Source organism: Dasypus novemcinctus, chromosome 11 (genome assembly GCF_030445035.2).
Source record: "Dasypus novemcinctus isolate mDasNov1 chromosome 11, mDasNov1.1.hap2, whole genome shotgun sequence".
Lineage (NCBI taxonomy): Eukaryota > Metazoa > Chordata > Mammalia > Cingulata > Dasypodidae > Dasypus > Dasypus novemcinctus.
The window spans coordinates 4,131,950-4,147,601 of NC_080683.1; the positions used below are offsets into that span (position 1 = coordinate 4,131,950).

General features: G+C 45.5%; 1 protein-coding gene across 1 annotated transcript; it reads right to left on the reverse strand.

Annotated features, from left to right (window-relative positions):
• Nucleotides 1-1,627: 1,627 nt before the first annotated feature.
• On the reverse strand, nt 1,628-15,273 carry LOC101437751 (DLA class II histocompatibility antigen, DR-1 beta chain-like). Its single transcript, XM_004465520.3, has 6 exons — nt 15,120-15,273; nt 6,173-6,442; nt 3,399-3,680; nt 2,676-2,786; nt 2,246-2,269; nt 1,628-1,954 (listed from the first exon to the last, which is right to left on the reverse strand). Exons 1-6 carry the CDS (start codon nt 15,202-15,204, stop codon nt 1,941-1,943), a joined length of 786 nt encoding a protein of 261 aa, XP_004465577.1. The 5' UTR covers nt 15,205-15,273; the 3' UTR covers nt 1,628-1,940.
• Nucleotides 15,274-15,652: the final 379 nt, after the last annotated feature.

Below are 15,652 nucleotides of genomic sequence, written 5' to 3' on the forward strand. Positions count from 1 at the left end.
ATATCTTATAGGATTATAACCTGTTGGACACAAATAAAGTATAATGTAATCAAAATATGCCTGAATAAACTTTCAATTTTCTTGAAGATAAAATAATACTTGTCTCTGAATCACTGGAGAAATTGTGTTCATGTCTTTGAAACATCTGAGCCAAACATCTACTCTTTAGATCTGAATTATGTGTGAAACTGGCTCTTCAGATGGAACACAACAGCAGCAGCTTCCATCTTCCTAACCAATTTAGTCACCTTTATCTGAATCCTTTCTAAGGCTTTTTTATTAGTATATTATTGGAGTCTGTGGAATTGGAACAATATATTGATTTATCACAATGGTTGCACAATCCAAGAGTCAAAACTTTTCATTTACTATTCTAATTTATTTCCTATCATTTTTTCAAGTTTGTTTCAGTCATTATAGTCTGTTTCTATTTTTATGTATTACCTTTTTGAACTTTTGATTTAAACTTTTTATGTACATATTGTCATGTTTCCCAATGTAAAAATGATTAAATAAGATATACTCATAAAGAATATAGCTTTCATCTCTGCCCCCAATCTAGTTGCACATTTGACAAATAGACAATAGTTTTTCAAATTCTTCCATTGTTTCTATCTACAGATGTAAGTTGATAGACTGACAGATAAAAAAGAATGGCATTGCGACATATTTCTGTTATCCTCCTGTTCTATTAAACAAAATGGTGCACATATACAAACTGTCCTGTACATCGCTACAAACATATTTTGGAGATTATTTCATAGCAGTGTACAGAGAGCTATTCATTTTTTCTTCCAGCACCAGAGCATTTCAATGTTTGGGCATATATCAATTTACTCATGCAGTCCTTCTCCTTTGATCATTTCCCAGCATTGCCTCCAATTTCTGTAAAGGTAGGATCCATAAACGATTCTCCTGTGACAGACACTAAGTTTGTCACCCAATTGGAAGGGCCTCAGAAAGGCACTGGAGCTGCTGTGCCCTGATGGCTTCTGAGACCCATTTATGGGAAGAGTAAACCCCAAGTCACAGAGCCAGTGTGCCCGTGGCTGTTAGTCGAGGGGCAGAGAAAAGGTTGCAGGATTAGAGCCCACCCTTAATCTAATAAAAGGAATGCCCATGTTTAGATAGTTGTGTTTTTTTTTTAAGGAGGTACCAGGGACTGAATCCAGGACCTTGTACATGGGAAGCAGGTGCTCAACCAATGAGCTACATCTGCCCCCCTGATAGAGTCTTTGTAATAAATCAGGGAATAGGAGACCAAAGAAAACAATTATATAAAGATATTGAAGATACCTTTCAAGTTACCTGCATTTTTTTTTATATTTGTTGTCCCATCTCTTTATTTCTTGGTGCCAGCGACATATGTGCTTGCTTTGAGAATGCAAAGATGTAGGAGACCACCATGATTTGGGCCCATTAAAAGCTAACTCAGAACTCACATTAACATGTTTAACTACAGAATGCAGAAAACCCAGGAAATATTAAGGAAGAAGTCAAGAATATCTTCCAGAGCCACATCTGACCTAAAATGAGGACCTTAAATGAAAACCTTTGTTGCATTGTAATATAATCCTCGCTTACAATCTTCTTTTTGCTTTTTTCCCTTGAATTTATATGAATGAGATGATTTTCACCCCATGTTTATTTGAGGAAAAATTTTAAAGTAACATGGCAGAAATTGAGGACAGGTGCATGGGAGGCAGTAAGGATTGAACAAAAGGGGAACTGAAAAGGATAACAAAGCACGGCATTGACACTGGGGACCCCCAGGCCAGGGGCAGGGCCCAGGACCCCGCAGGGAGGGGGTTCCTGGGGGTCACTGGACCAGGAGCACGCTGGACCCTGAGGAGCCTCTGTTCATGGAGGAGGAAGAGCCGAGCAGGAGCCCTTCTGAGCGGGAAGAGCTGGGCAGAGGTGCTTCCACTTCACTCTGGGCCTCAGCTCAGGAGACCTGGAGACGAAAGGAGGGGCTCGTTCAGACCTGACTCCACACGGTGCTTCTGCTCCCTGTCCCAGGACCACCCGCTATGGCAGTGCAGGAAGAAGAGAACACGGCTTAGGGCTCCCCGAGCCAACACTGCTCTAGAGCGCAGGCCTCGGGAGGGAGAAGAGGCTTTGGTCAGCACTGACTGATCAGACATCAGGTTCTAAAGTCTTTCCATCGTTTCTGATCCTGTCTTGTCCCTTCCACCCTCAGTTCTAGAATAAAATCTGCCTCTGAAAGAGGATTAAATGGCATTACCTGTCGGCTGAAGTCCAGACTGTCCTGGGAAAGAGAAGGGAAGATGTATGTTGACAAGACACAGAGGCAAATCTGTTCCCAGACCCCAAGTCCTCAGCCTCTCAGGAAAGATTTTTCAACCCCACAACCACATCAAGTGAGCTCAGGGCAGAGGAGAGCAGAGGCTGGAGGCTGTGCCCATGAGCTGCTGCACAGTCTAGTGCGATTCCATTAGCCGTCTTGGCTCCAGGACCTCGGCTCAATTTCTCAACATATGTTAATCTTCCTCTTATCTCTCACAGGCAAAATCCCTTTTACTGCAACATAAGGAAATTTAAGGTGGACTGGGTGATGAAAACTCTATTCAGAGCCACCAATGTAGAGAACTAACCTGAGCAAAGCCGTGTTTCCCCCGAGTCTAGGGGCGTGCCAGCCCCCTGCAGCTCCTCACCTTTCTGGCGCCTGCAGTGGACGTACAGCCCCACCCCGAGGAAGAGCAGGCCCAGGACAAAGCCCCCGACGCCACTCAGCAGCTTGCTCTGCGCAGACGCAGCCTGCGCCCCTGCAGAAGAAGCCAGGGTTAGGGGTTTTATTTTATCCCTAAGCCAACTCTTCCAGCTGAGGCCCTAGATGCAGAGCTTTGAAAGGGGAGAAGCCTGCCCTGGGAGAGGTAGAAGTAGAATAATTCTCGAAAACAAGTTACAAAATCACACTGAGGTTCGGACACTGAACTCATTTAAGTGTCACAGCCATGACAGGTGTGCCCTCAGCATCTGATGTTGGAGGAACCTGGGGTTGGTGGGGTCAGCAGCTGTCTGGGCTGGCAGAGCTAGTAAGAGCAGGTGGGGATGGACTCCGCTCGTCAGAAAAGCCCCTCCCCTGCAGGGGACGCTCCTCTTCTCAATGAGCCACTCGGAGCGACAGGACCAGAAGGACGAGCCCAGACCCAGGGAGGGGCTGGTGCCCAGGCAGGGGGGGTGGCCGTGCCCTGAGGAACAGGCACAGGACAACCTCTTCCACCTGCCAGGCCCAGCTGCCTCCCAGGAGTGGAGGTGTGCGTGGAAACTAGCACAGGGAGTGGGGAGTGAAAGTTTGGGTGGGAAGAGGGAGCCTGACACTCAGGTGAGGCACAGTCCCCTCTGGGGGTGAGGAGCTGGGGGCAGCGGCTGCTCACTCCACTCCACTGTGAGGGGGCTCTCCCGGCTGGGGTGCTCCACGTGGCAGGTGTACACGTCTCCGCTCTGAGGAACTGCTTCCAGCATCACCAGGATCTGGAAGGTCCAGTCTCCGTTCCGGATCAGGCCTGTGGAGACCACCCCCGCCTCCTCCTCCTGGCCATTGCGGAGCCACCTGACCTCAATGCTGCCAGGATAGAAGCCGCTCACGGCGCAGACCAGGAGGCTGTGGCGCTGCAGGGGCTGGGGCTTCGCAGGATACACAGCCACCAGGGGCTCCACTAGGAGGGAAAAGGTAAAACACATGAGTGAGGAAGACAAGGCCGCTCTCCTGGGCTGCTGCCCTCTGCCTCTCCACGCCCCGTCTGACTCGTGGGCAGGCGCCTCCACGCTGGTCCTGCAGTGAGACAGGAGTGGGTGTCGGGGCCTTCAGTTTAATCCTCACAGCTGGACCCATGAGGGTTACGGGGTGTTGAAATAACTTCTGGGCTTTTTCATATATTAAAATAGTTATTCATTGTTGAATGTTAGTATTTACAAATATTTGTATGATGCATAGAGCATTAATTCAAGGCTGATTTCTGGAGCTGTGCTCTCCCGGCTCTGCCTCTTAACTGGCTGATCCAGGGAGGGGTGTGTAACTTCCTCTGTGCTCAGCTTTCTGCTCAGTAAGGGGGTAACAGCAGTAAGGGGTGTCTGGATGATTTAGATGAAGAGTAATGCACCTAAAATATGTGAAACAGTGACTGGTGCTTCAGATTCAATATGTGTTAACTACTTGTTTTCCTTGTTAATTAACAGAAAATGTGATTTAAAAGCATTGATAGATCAGAAAACAGCAGCAGGTTAGATGTGGAGATAGAGCCTAAATCCTGGGAGTGCGATCTCGAAACTCAGAACCTCCGAGTGCCACAGAAATGGCCTATGCCCGTGAATCAGGCAGAGGCAGAGGCGACTCCATCCCTGTGAGCCGAGTTCTAGGAAAGCAGGAGTCCTGCAGGAGAGGGAAAGGAGCAAGGGAGGCGTTCCTCAGAACACTCATCACATCAATCCTACCCCTCTGTAAAATAAGACTGTCTACTGCTGGATTTGTCACTCTTTCTAGATTGACATGTGAGGTCAGCACAGGGTATGGGACACATTGACATGTATGCTTAAGGCCTGGGAAATTTTCCTGACTTTAGCAGATCCTCAATAAATATAATTATTTGAAAGAAAAAAAGAGAAAGTTGGAGAAAACATTTTACTATATCAGAAAATGGTAGACTTGATTCTTGGAAGATCAGTGCTAACCATTTTGCAGTATATTTTCATTAATAAAAACTTGAAATTCTTTTTTTTAAAATTTCTCTCCTCCTCCCCCCAATTGTCTGCTCTCTGTGTCCATTTGCTGCGTGTTCTTCTGTGTCTGCTTGCATTCTTGTCAGCAGCACCAGGAATCTGTGTCTCTTTTTCTCATATCATCTTACTGTGTCAGCTCTCCATGTGTGCAGCGCCACTCCTGGGCAGGATGTGCTTTTCTCATGCTGGGCGGCTCTCTTTGTGGGGTGCACTCTTTGTTCATGGGCTCCCCTACAAAGGGGTGCCCCTGCGTGGCCAGGACTCCTTGTGGATATCAGCACTGGGCATGGTCCGGCTTACCACATGGGTCAGGAGGCCTGGGGTTTGAACCCTGGACCTCCCATGTGGTATGTGGACGCTCTACCCTTTGAGCCAAGTCCACCTTCCAAAACTTGAAATTTTTATCATGAGGAGAGCACGAAAGAAAAGAAATATACTTCGCATGTAAAACAATAAGCCGAATTAAAATACAGACCACAAATTGCAGAAAACACTGAGTCACATATCAGCAAATTGTTAATCATATTACTGAGTAGAAACTCATAAAATCACTGAAAAAAACACTAGGACCTCAGAGATAATAGACAACAAATAATTCTCAGATTGATTGGCCAATAAATATGTCATTATGATTGGCCAATAAATATGTGACGATGTTCAAGAGCCTCAGAAATCAAAGGAATATAATTAAGACAAATACACATTTTCAACCAAAAGTTCTAGCAGAGATGAATGTGAGGTAGATTATATTAAAACTATAGAAGAGAATAACTACTTAAATGCTACGAGCCTCACTGTAAACATAGTAGTATTATTATAAGAATAGAGGGATATATGGACGTTAAGAAAAAAACGGTAATTATAAAGGCTAGTGTCACAGATGTATCAAAATGTATTCAGTACAAAAACAACCAAAATGTCTGATTTAGACCTAAGAGCAAACTCGGAAGTGCCCTCATCCACATGCCCCCGAATTAGCCAGACCCTCTTGTCCTCAGTGAACCGTCCTGGAAACACCTGACAGCAGCGCGTGGTCTCAGGGCTGAGCGCAGGTGAGGACAGGTGAGGACAGGTGAGGGCAGGTGAGGACAGGCTCGGCAGCCCCTCCCTCCTGCCCTGCTCCCTCCCCCCCTGCACCCTGGGGTCTTCCCCCCCACCACTGGCCTCCCCTCAGCCCCCCACCTCGCCGCCGCAGAGGCCACAGGACCGGGAGCCCCCCAAGCCCCCCGCAGGTCCCCGGGCCGCCCCCAGGCCGATGCCCGCCCCCAGCGCACCCCCCACACACTCATTTACACACTCATTTCCACACTCACACGCACAGTGACACTGACACACACACAGGTGACGTGCACGCCGACCACCCCCACCCCCTCCGAGCCTCGTGACGGGGCGACCCCCCCAACCCCGTCCTGGCCCCAGGCGGGGCGCTCACCTCGCCGCTGCACCAGGAAGCTCTCGCCAACCCCGTAGTTGTGTCTGCAGAACCTGTCCACGGCCGCCCGCCTCTCCTCCAGGAGGTCCTCCTGGCTGTTCCAGTACTCGGCGTCCGGCCGCCCCAGCTCCGTCACGGCCACGTACAACCCCACGTCGCTGTCGTAGCGCGCGTACTCCTCCCGGTTGTAGATGTATCTCTGCAGGTACCGCACCCGCTCCGTCCCGTTGGAGAAGCGACACTCAGACTTTCCCTGCTCCACAAAATGGGCTGAGGGACAGGACCAGCCAGTCACAGGGCGGCCTCCGGGAAGAGACTGACAGCCACACCCACCAATCAGGGGCGCCGGGCGGAGCCCCAGGACGCTCTGATTGGCTGCCCCACAACCCGCCGCCAACAGGGAGGCCCCGCCCCGCGGGGAGGCCTGCTGCCTGTGGGGTCCGCTCCCTGCTGGCTGCTGGGCTGGATCCTCAGGTGCAGCTGGGGGAGGGGCTGTCCCCACGCGGCCTGGCCCCTCCTGGGAGCTCCATCCAGTGGACCCTGCTCTCTGCCTACCCCTTCCTCTCAATCAGGGTTCTTAACACAGTCTGTGACTTGAATTTCAATTCACATAACGTTATTCTCATGGGGACGTGTTGGAGGGCTGTGTGAAACATTTCTTAAATAATACACAGTGCATTGTGGGCTTGGTGGGTTCCCTGGTTTTCACCTGCCTCGAGTGGGGTCCGTGGGAACAAAAGGTTAAGAGCCCTGCACGGGCCTCCCCCTTCCTTTTGTAAACACTTTGCTGCTGGCCTTGTGCCTGGACTTTTCTGCCCACTGGGAACCAGGCCAGCTGGAAACAGACATCTCCCCTCTGCTCAATTTAACTCAGTCAAAGTGACAGACAAGAAACACGCAAGAATTTATACAGGAGCAGAAATGTCCAAAAAGAGTGGATCCGTAACAGTAAGAGGATGATCTAAATCGTATCAGAATAGCAGAGAAGAACTCTGAAGAGCGACATTTACGATGTGACATGAAAGACCTTAGAAGGGTGGAGTGCGAGTGAATACATTTGAAATAAAAGGGGGACCTATTTCATGTGCAAAGGCTTGAAAGGACGGAATTTCTTGAAGAAACCAGAAAAAAGCATTTCCCTGAAAAACAGAGAATGAGGGGAAGGAGGGTAAAAGATTAGACTGGAGCCTTGGAGTCACGTACTTCAGAACTTTGTAGAAAATGTTAGGTTTTAGATTTATCCTGAATGTAATAAGAAACCACTGAAGAGTTTTAAGCAGATTAAAATCAATACCAGGCCACAATTTCTTATGTACATTTGTAAATTCACAAAAATCAGCTTTCTTGCAAAGTTAGGTGCTAAAACTCATTTGGCAAATCTGAACTGATGAAGTAAGGGGTCAGATGTATCTACAACTGTGTCTTACAAGTTGTATGTGTTTCTGTAGCTTAAAGACAGAAACATAGATGAAATGTAAATCTACATGTGTATGTATATACATACAGATACAAATACATATTTTAATGCTTTGTCTTTAAGTTTAATTAAGCCAAAAAGAGTTAAGAAAACAAAATGTGATTAAAAGTGAGAACAAATAGAAGCATCTGATATGATCAATTTTAGAGAATGTAGAACTACCACCAAAGTATGAGACATTTTTCTGAAAAATACTTGTGGCAGTCATGCTATTAATGATTTAACAATATAAAGACAAGTCAGGAAGCAGATGTGGCTCAAGCAATTGGGCCTCTGTCTACCATATAGGACGTCCAGGGTTCAATGCCCAGGGCCTCCTGGTGAAAGGCAAGCTGGCCCGTGCAGCAAGCTGGTCCACACAGAGTGCTGCCCCATGCAGGAGTGCTACACCATGCCCCAGCAGGAATGCTGCCCCACCCAGGAGTCCTTGCTCATGTGGAGAGCTGTTGCAACAAGATAATGCAACAAAGAGAGAAGCAGAGGACAGACAATAAGAAACGTAGCAGACGGAGCTGAGGCGGCACAAGAGAATAATTACCTCTCTCTCACTCCAGAAGGTTCCAGGATCAGCTCCCGGAGCCACCTAATGAGAATATAAGCAGACACAGAAGAACACACAGCGAATGGACACAGAAAGCAGACAATGGGGGAAAAGGGGGAGAAATTTTTTTTAAATCTTTTTAAAAAATGGCAAGTGATTGCAAGTTAACAGAAATGGTGATGGCTAAGAACTCATGAAATAGTGAAACACATTACAAAAGACAAAAAAGAAGATCTTGAAACTGGATTGATTGAATGGATTCAAAAACAGAGTGGTAAATTTATTCTACTATTCTTTTTGGTACTGAAGCAAGCTAAAATAAAGCTTGAAGAAATGAAGGGGAAGGTGAGTGTGTTTATAATGTGAGTGCCTAGAATTTCTGGAAGCTTCACTGTATAAACGGGTATTCTCAAACTTGGCACTATTCATCTTTGGATGAGCTATTTCTTCATTCCCACAGGAGCTGTCCTGTGCACTGAAGAACGTTTAGCAATAGCTTGGCCTCTACCCACTAGATACCAGTACCTGTTCCGAAGATGTGACTACCAAAAACTGTTTCCAGGCATGGCAGATGTCCCCTGGGAGAGCAAAATGTCCCTAGCTGAGAACCACTGTGACAAACCATGTGAAAATTCTGTTATTCTGTCACCTCTGTTAATTATGAAGTAGCAGAAAATTACATTGAGTGCTTTTCCAATATTTTACCTGATGACCACTTTGTTCCTGAACATATGTTTTTTTAATCCCACGGCTTGCTTCTGTCTGATCTCTGTGTCCATTCCCTGCATGCTTTTCTGTGTTTTTGCTTGTCTCCCTTTTAGTTGCATCACCTGGCTGAGTCGGCTCTCCAAGGCGCTTGTGGGATGGCGGCCTCGGTGGCGTTTGAGGCGCTTGTGGGCCAGGGGGCCCTCTGCAGCGCTTGCGGTTCACGAGGCCAGCGGCTCTCCAGTGTCCAGCCGAGCCAGCCTGGGCCGCGAACCCATGGCCTCCCGTATGGTAGGCGGGAGCCCAACTGACTGAGCCACAGCCGCTTCCCCTGAACACGGTTATTTTTCCTGGAAGAACTGCTCTGTACTGAGACCAGGTCTCTTAAAAATATATTCATAAGGATTACTGAGAGAGTATCACAAACTATTGATGTGCTTCAGTTTCACAGAAACACAGTGGGCAGAGATGGAAAAGCCCAACCCAGGTTATCTAAAAAGCATATATTATTATTATTTTCCAAATAATAAAAAAAACCAAAGATATTTTTATTACTGGTTTAATAATGACTTTTTTTTTTTTTTATAAAGATTTTTATTTATTTAATTTCACCCCCTCCCCTGGTTGTCTGTTCTTGGTGTCTATTTGTTGCGTCTTGTTTCTTTGTCTGCTTTTGTTTCTTTGTCCGCTTCTGTTGTCGTCAGCGGCACGGGAAGTGTGGGCGGCGCCATTCCTGGGCAGGCTGCACTTTCTTTTCACGCTGGGCGGCTTTCCTCACGGGCGCACTCCTTGCGCGTGGGGGCTCCCCCACGCGGGGGACACCCTTGCGTGGCACGGCACTCCTTGCGCGCATCAGCACTGCACATGGGCCAGCTCCACACGGGTCGAGGAGGCCCGGGGTTTGAACCGCGGACCTCCCATATGGTAGACGGATGCCCTAACCACTGGGCCAAAGTCCGTTTCCCTAATAATGACTTTTCATCAATGGCTTAAGTTCATTAAAGGCAAGCTATGTGGTGAGAAAACTGTAAAATTTTATTGTATCTTCAACTGTTCCTCTACTCTATTCCTGAAAGTCCTGCTAAAAGTAAACTGTTTGGCTTTGAATAGCCTCCAATGTGACACCTGTGCTGAAGCCTGGTCACAATGAAATATGTTGTTGATGAAGGGCAGGAATACACAGTTTAAACCTCTGTGCTTGCTGCGATTTTCAGAGGCCTGGGAATCCACGAAGCCAGTTGCTAGTGCTTATCCAGATGCTAATAATTAATCGATCAGCATTAACAATTGTTGGGCATGAACTTTGGGCTATGCTGATGCTTCGAAATCAACAAGCAGATGAAATTTCCACTATTGAGTCACTATTGAGAAGAAAAAATTCTCAAGCCTCATTATTTTATCAGATAAAATTCTAAGTAGGTCAGAGGAAGTTGACAACAATAATATACTGCAGTGACAATGAGGCTCCTTGAGGGATGGGAACGTGGCAGCGGGGACTCTGAGAGCAGAGGACAAAAGTTCCCAAAGATGAGAAGGTGAGAAAGGGAACAGGTTAACTAGTGACGGTGAGCAAAGCACAGGCACCATGTGGCAGTTTCCTCAGAGACCCTGCTGAGACGGAGCAGGGACGGCACTCAGAGGAGTCTCAGCACGGAGGTCTAGGGAGAGCGCCTGCATCCTCTGTGACTCTCACTCCTTATAATCATGAAATACGCAATCCAACTCGGTGACAATGACCCTACTGTACCTAATTCTTTGAAACCTCCAAGTTATCAGATGTAAGTGTGGATGTTCATTAGCTTATACAAAGCTTTATGTGAGCTGAATAGACATACAAGGTATTATTCGATATTTTCCTTCAGAAAAAAGTATATATGTATTTCAGTCGCTCAAAGCATAAAACTTTGTAATCCTAGAATTGATGTTTCTGCCCTTGACAACTGGTTAAGAAGTTACCTTAATTTATCCCTTGCATCATATTCCTTCTTGGTTTCCCTGCCACTGATCCACTACTCATCTATAATAGTAACTACAGCCACAGTCATTACTTTCCTGTTCAGTAGCCCTGAGTAACTCGCTTTCTAACTTTCAGTCTCCTACACCCTATATTACCAGTAGGCATTAAATTAAAAGACTTGTCCAGGAGCAGAAATCTCCTTTCTGTTGTCAATTCCACTCAGAACAGGAGAGTCTAAGAAGTAGGTGACACTCTCATCTAGAAAGCTTTAAAATGAGCAGAATCCAGACTCTGCGTAATGACCGTCTCAAAGTCCCCTTTGCCCTGTGACATGGTGTCAGGTAAGTGTGCGCTCTGCAGCAGAGGCGATCCATCTCACAATTCACACATTCAATAAGTAACATCATTATGGATGCACATGTTAAAAAATAAAAATGCATGAACTTGCTGTTCACTTTAGCTTGTATAAGCCACTCCTGTGGGTAGCTCCTAGTCTACACTTGTGTTCTGTCTGTATGGGCCATGAGCCCAATTTAGGATCGACAGATTTAGAAAATACAAATATAGGCTGCCCAGGTAAAGTTGGATTTCAGATAAATTATAGGTTGTTGGTGTGAAATGCCAATTTAACTGAGCATCTCATGTTTATTTAGCAGCCTGGCCCAAGGTTATAAGTTATAATAATGTCTCAGTTAGGAAGGAGTGAGCTTAATACTCCTTTGTGTTTCTCACCAAAAGTCTGTGATCAGTTGTGTGAACCTGTATGGAAATTGTCAAATAATAAATTCAAATTGAATTAAAACTTCTACTATATATTAGAACTAGTAGGCCTAGCATCTTTCCCCCATCCTAAGAAATACACTGGCACATGTGAACATCAGAAAAATTATCAATACCTCAGACCCACTTAGGCGTATGCCCTGACAGTGGCTAGGAGCCCAGGCTCTAGGATCAGAAATTCTGGGTTTGAATATGAGCTCTTCTGCTGAGGCCCACGTTTTAGCTTATGAGTCTTTTTTTATTTATCTCTAAAGTGAATTTAATAATATAGTCCTTACAGGGTTATTATATATATAAAAGTATATCTATATTGCCAGTTTCCATTAATGGAATAATAGAATTTATTCCATTAATGGAATAAAGTAAAATGGAATATAGTGATGGGTTTAAAGGTTAGATATAGAATACATAATACTTTAGAAAAATTAAAGTAAAAATAAATTGGGGTATCAAAAATTAAACAATGGAAAACTTTGTTTTTAATGTTTTGCCTTCCATCACTGAAAAGTAAATAATGACTCTTCATAATACTGATCATGTAAGTAATTACTCTATGACCTTTTTAATTTTTATAACTCCTACAAATGCACGCATGTAAAATCTTTCTAATCCTTAAATTCCTAAATATTTATATTATTCCTAGAGTATCTTTATATGATTTATATGATTTTGGCAATTGACTGCCATTATTTTTTTTACCCGCCCCCCTTGTGGCTTTTTGTTTGCTGTATGTTCTCTGTGTCCATTCGCTGTGCGTTCTTCTGTGTCTATTTATTTTTTCTTTATTTTCCCCCTACCCCCTGCAGCTTGCTTGTTGTCTGTCTCTGTATCCATTTGCTGCACACTCTTCTGTGTTTTTGCTTGTTTCCCTTTTCTGTTGTGTCACCTTGCTGAGGCGGCTGTCTGCGGTGCCTGGGCGGGCAGCTCTCCACAGTGTGCGGGCGAGCCTGCCTTCCCAAGGAGGCCCCGGGACGCGAACCCAGGGCCTCCCATATGGTAGACGGGAGCCCAACTGATTGAGCCATGGCCCCTTCCCATCTGCCATTATTTTTAGCAGTAAATATTATTTTGAGCTCTCTGTCCTATACCTGATATATTTTCTTCAGAGCACATACTTCATGCTTAAACTTTCTCGTTTGTTAAATGTTTACTTGTTTATTGTCTTTGCCCCCTGTCATGAGGTAAGGTCCATGAGCTTAGGGGTCTTCTCTATCTTACTCACATTGAGTTATTTAAAACTTAGAGCAGAGCCAGGTGCAGTATTTTCTAAGAAAAAAGTTTTTGGTCTAAATGAATAAACCAGGGATCTGAGACCTGATCGTTTGGGCAGTTTAATTTCCTTCCCTGCTCTAAAAATACCATGATATGGGTTTTGGTTACATAATGGGAATGTATTAGCTCACAGTTTTGAGGCTAAGACAAAAGCCCAAATCAAGTCCAGTATCTAGGACTATGGCTTTTTGGGGCTGGCTGCCAGCTCTCCTTGGTCCTTGGCTTGTCACGTGACAGGGCACATGGCGACATTTCCTGGTCTCTCCCTACTCTTCTTGAGTCCATTGATGTCCAGCTCTGGCTGCTCTCTCTGTGTCTGAATTCCATTCCTTATGAAGGACTAAGGTAATGGGATTAAGATCCATCCTGAGAGGTGGGGCATGCCTTAACTTAAGCGACCTCATCCCAAAGTCCTACGTACCACGGTTGACTCCACAGGAATGGATTCCGTTTAGGAACATGTTACTCCAGGGTACACACAGCTCCAAACCCCACACTGGACATCTATCCTGGAAAACTGGTTGGAGCTCAATTTCCAACACTCAAATCCTGAAGACACACTATGCCTCTTCCACCTCCCCTGAGAAATTCAGACAAATCTTCCCTTTTCTTGCCCCTTACTTGGAAGAAGCATCCAAAAGTAAGGAAAATTTCACTATATTTCATCTCATCTAATGAATCTCTTACAGAACTGAGAGTCTGCAAGCTGTGAGAACGTTAAGTATGGTGAGGACAGAAGTGAGGAAAGAAAAGGAAGAACTGAAAGTAGAGATAGCCAGCCATGGCTAATTAAGGTAAACTGTGGCCGTAGTGAAAGAACCTGTGAAATCTGGGACCAAGACACCAGATGGCCAATAGATGCCCTCTACTCGCTCACTGGCTTTCTGCCTCTGGGATGAGAACAGTTTTCACTTTGCCCCTGTGCCGCAGCTAAGGACATATAGCTGAAACATATCAAATTGCTGATGTTTGACTAGTTTTTCACTTTCAAAAAAAACAATTTATGTAATTGATCGTGTACCAGTTGAATCCCTCTTGTAAGTTTAGACCAGAGAGTGCTGACAAGTAGGAAAAGCTGATAGCATAGAAATATTCTAAATAGACGCATAACAAACATTAACCTGTGAAAGGTTTGTAGAAGGTCCCTTAAGTTCTTTATTTTTTTTTAATACTACATTAAAAAATATGAGGTGCCCATATACCCCCCACCTCCCTCACCCCACTCCTCCCCCCATAACAACAATCTCCTCTATCGTCAGGAGACATTCATTGCACTTGGTGAATACATCTCTGAGCACCGCTGCACCTCATGGTCAATGGTCCACATCATAGCCCACACTCTCCCACAGTCCACCCAGTGGGCCATGGGAGGACATGCAATGTCCGGTAACGGTCCCTGCAGCACCACCCAGGACAACTCCAAGTCCCGAAAACGCCCCTACATCACATCTCTTCCTCCCACTCCCTTCCCCCAGCAGCCACAATGGCCCCTGTCTCCACACCAAAGCCACATTTTCTTCGATGACCTTAAGTTCTTTAAAATCCCCATAGATGCTCCATATTTTTAGGGTCACTCCCAGCTTCAAGCTGCTCTGCTTTCGCAAAGAGACAGCACTAACCCTGAGTTTGTCAGAAAACCTTCAGTCAGGGATACAGGCCTTAAACACTGGGATTCAGGGAGAAAGGGGAGGAGATGAGGGGGAGGCCTCTTGATAGCACCCCACATATTAGGGAGAGGCACCAACTTCAAGATACCATTGAAGGTAAAATACTGGATTTTCCACAGAGGCCCTTCTGTACTCCTTTCATTCCCATTAAATATCTGAGAAATTGTCTCTTTTTTACCACTGCTCAACTTAATAATGGGAACAGCTAAATGGCCAATTATCTTACCACCATTATACCTAAGTCATCTCAAGATCCTTAGGGAATAGGATGCTGAGCTGGAAACATTTTTTTTTTTTGGAGGAGAGTTGAGAAGAAAGGGACTTTAATGAATTTCCTTAAGCAGTAATTTTGGGAATGATGAGAATCCAAGTTCTTATAGTTATGGAAAGAATTTGGGGTTTGTACAATAAAGAATAATTTTCGCTAAGGAAAATGTCACAGATTTTGAAGGACATGACTTCTCATGGCCTGGACACAGTGACAGAGTCAACTCGTTCCCTTCCTTTTCCCACCGTGTAAGAGCTCCTCACCCAAGGTGTGCACTTACGTTCCGTCTCCTTGGCCAAAGTCAGGGGCGGGCTCAGCATCATCATTGTCAAGGTCAGAGCTGCCATCCAGGGGTCATCCACCATGCTGGACACCAGGAGACCACAGGCTGTGAGATAACCAGGCAAGCTTCACTCAAAGAGACAAATGACTCTCCTCCCCCACCCAAAATATGGGAAACTAAGAACCTCTTTCTTTGACCCTGGATTGGGTAACCTCAGTTTTGGATAACCAATCAGCATTAGAGAAGAATAGCATCATCAGTTGCTGGTCAGAGATTCTGTAAGAAAGTCCTCTTCTGAAACTTAGAATTTTCTTTCCATTAAAAGGATTGTTTTAAATTAGTACATTAATACTTTCATCCAATTGCACCTGAAATATTTGATTGGGCCTCTTTTATGCTGGTCAGTGATGTGGACACACTGTGAACACAAAGTTGAGCGTTTCAGGACCCTCATCACTCCCATGGTTGACGACAGAGATGTTTGGACAGTTCTGGATGGGTATGTGTGAGTTTAGTAATAGAGAGGGCAG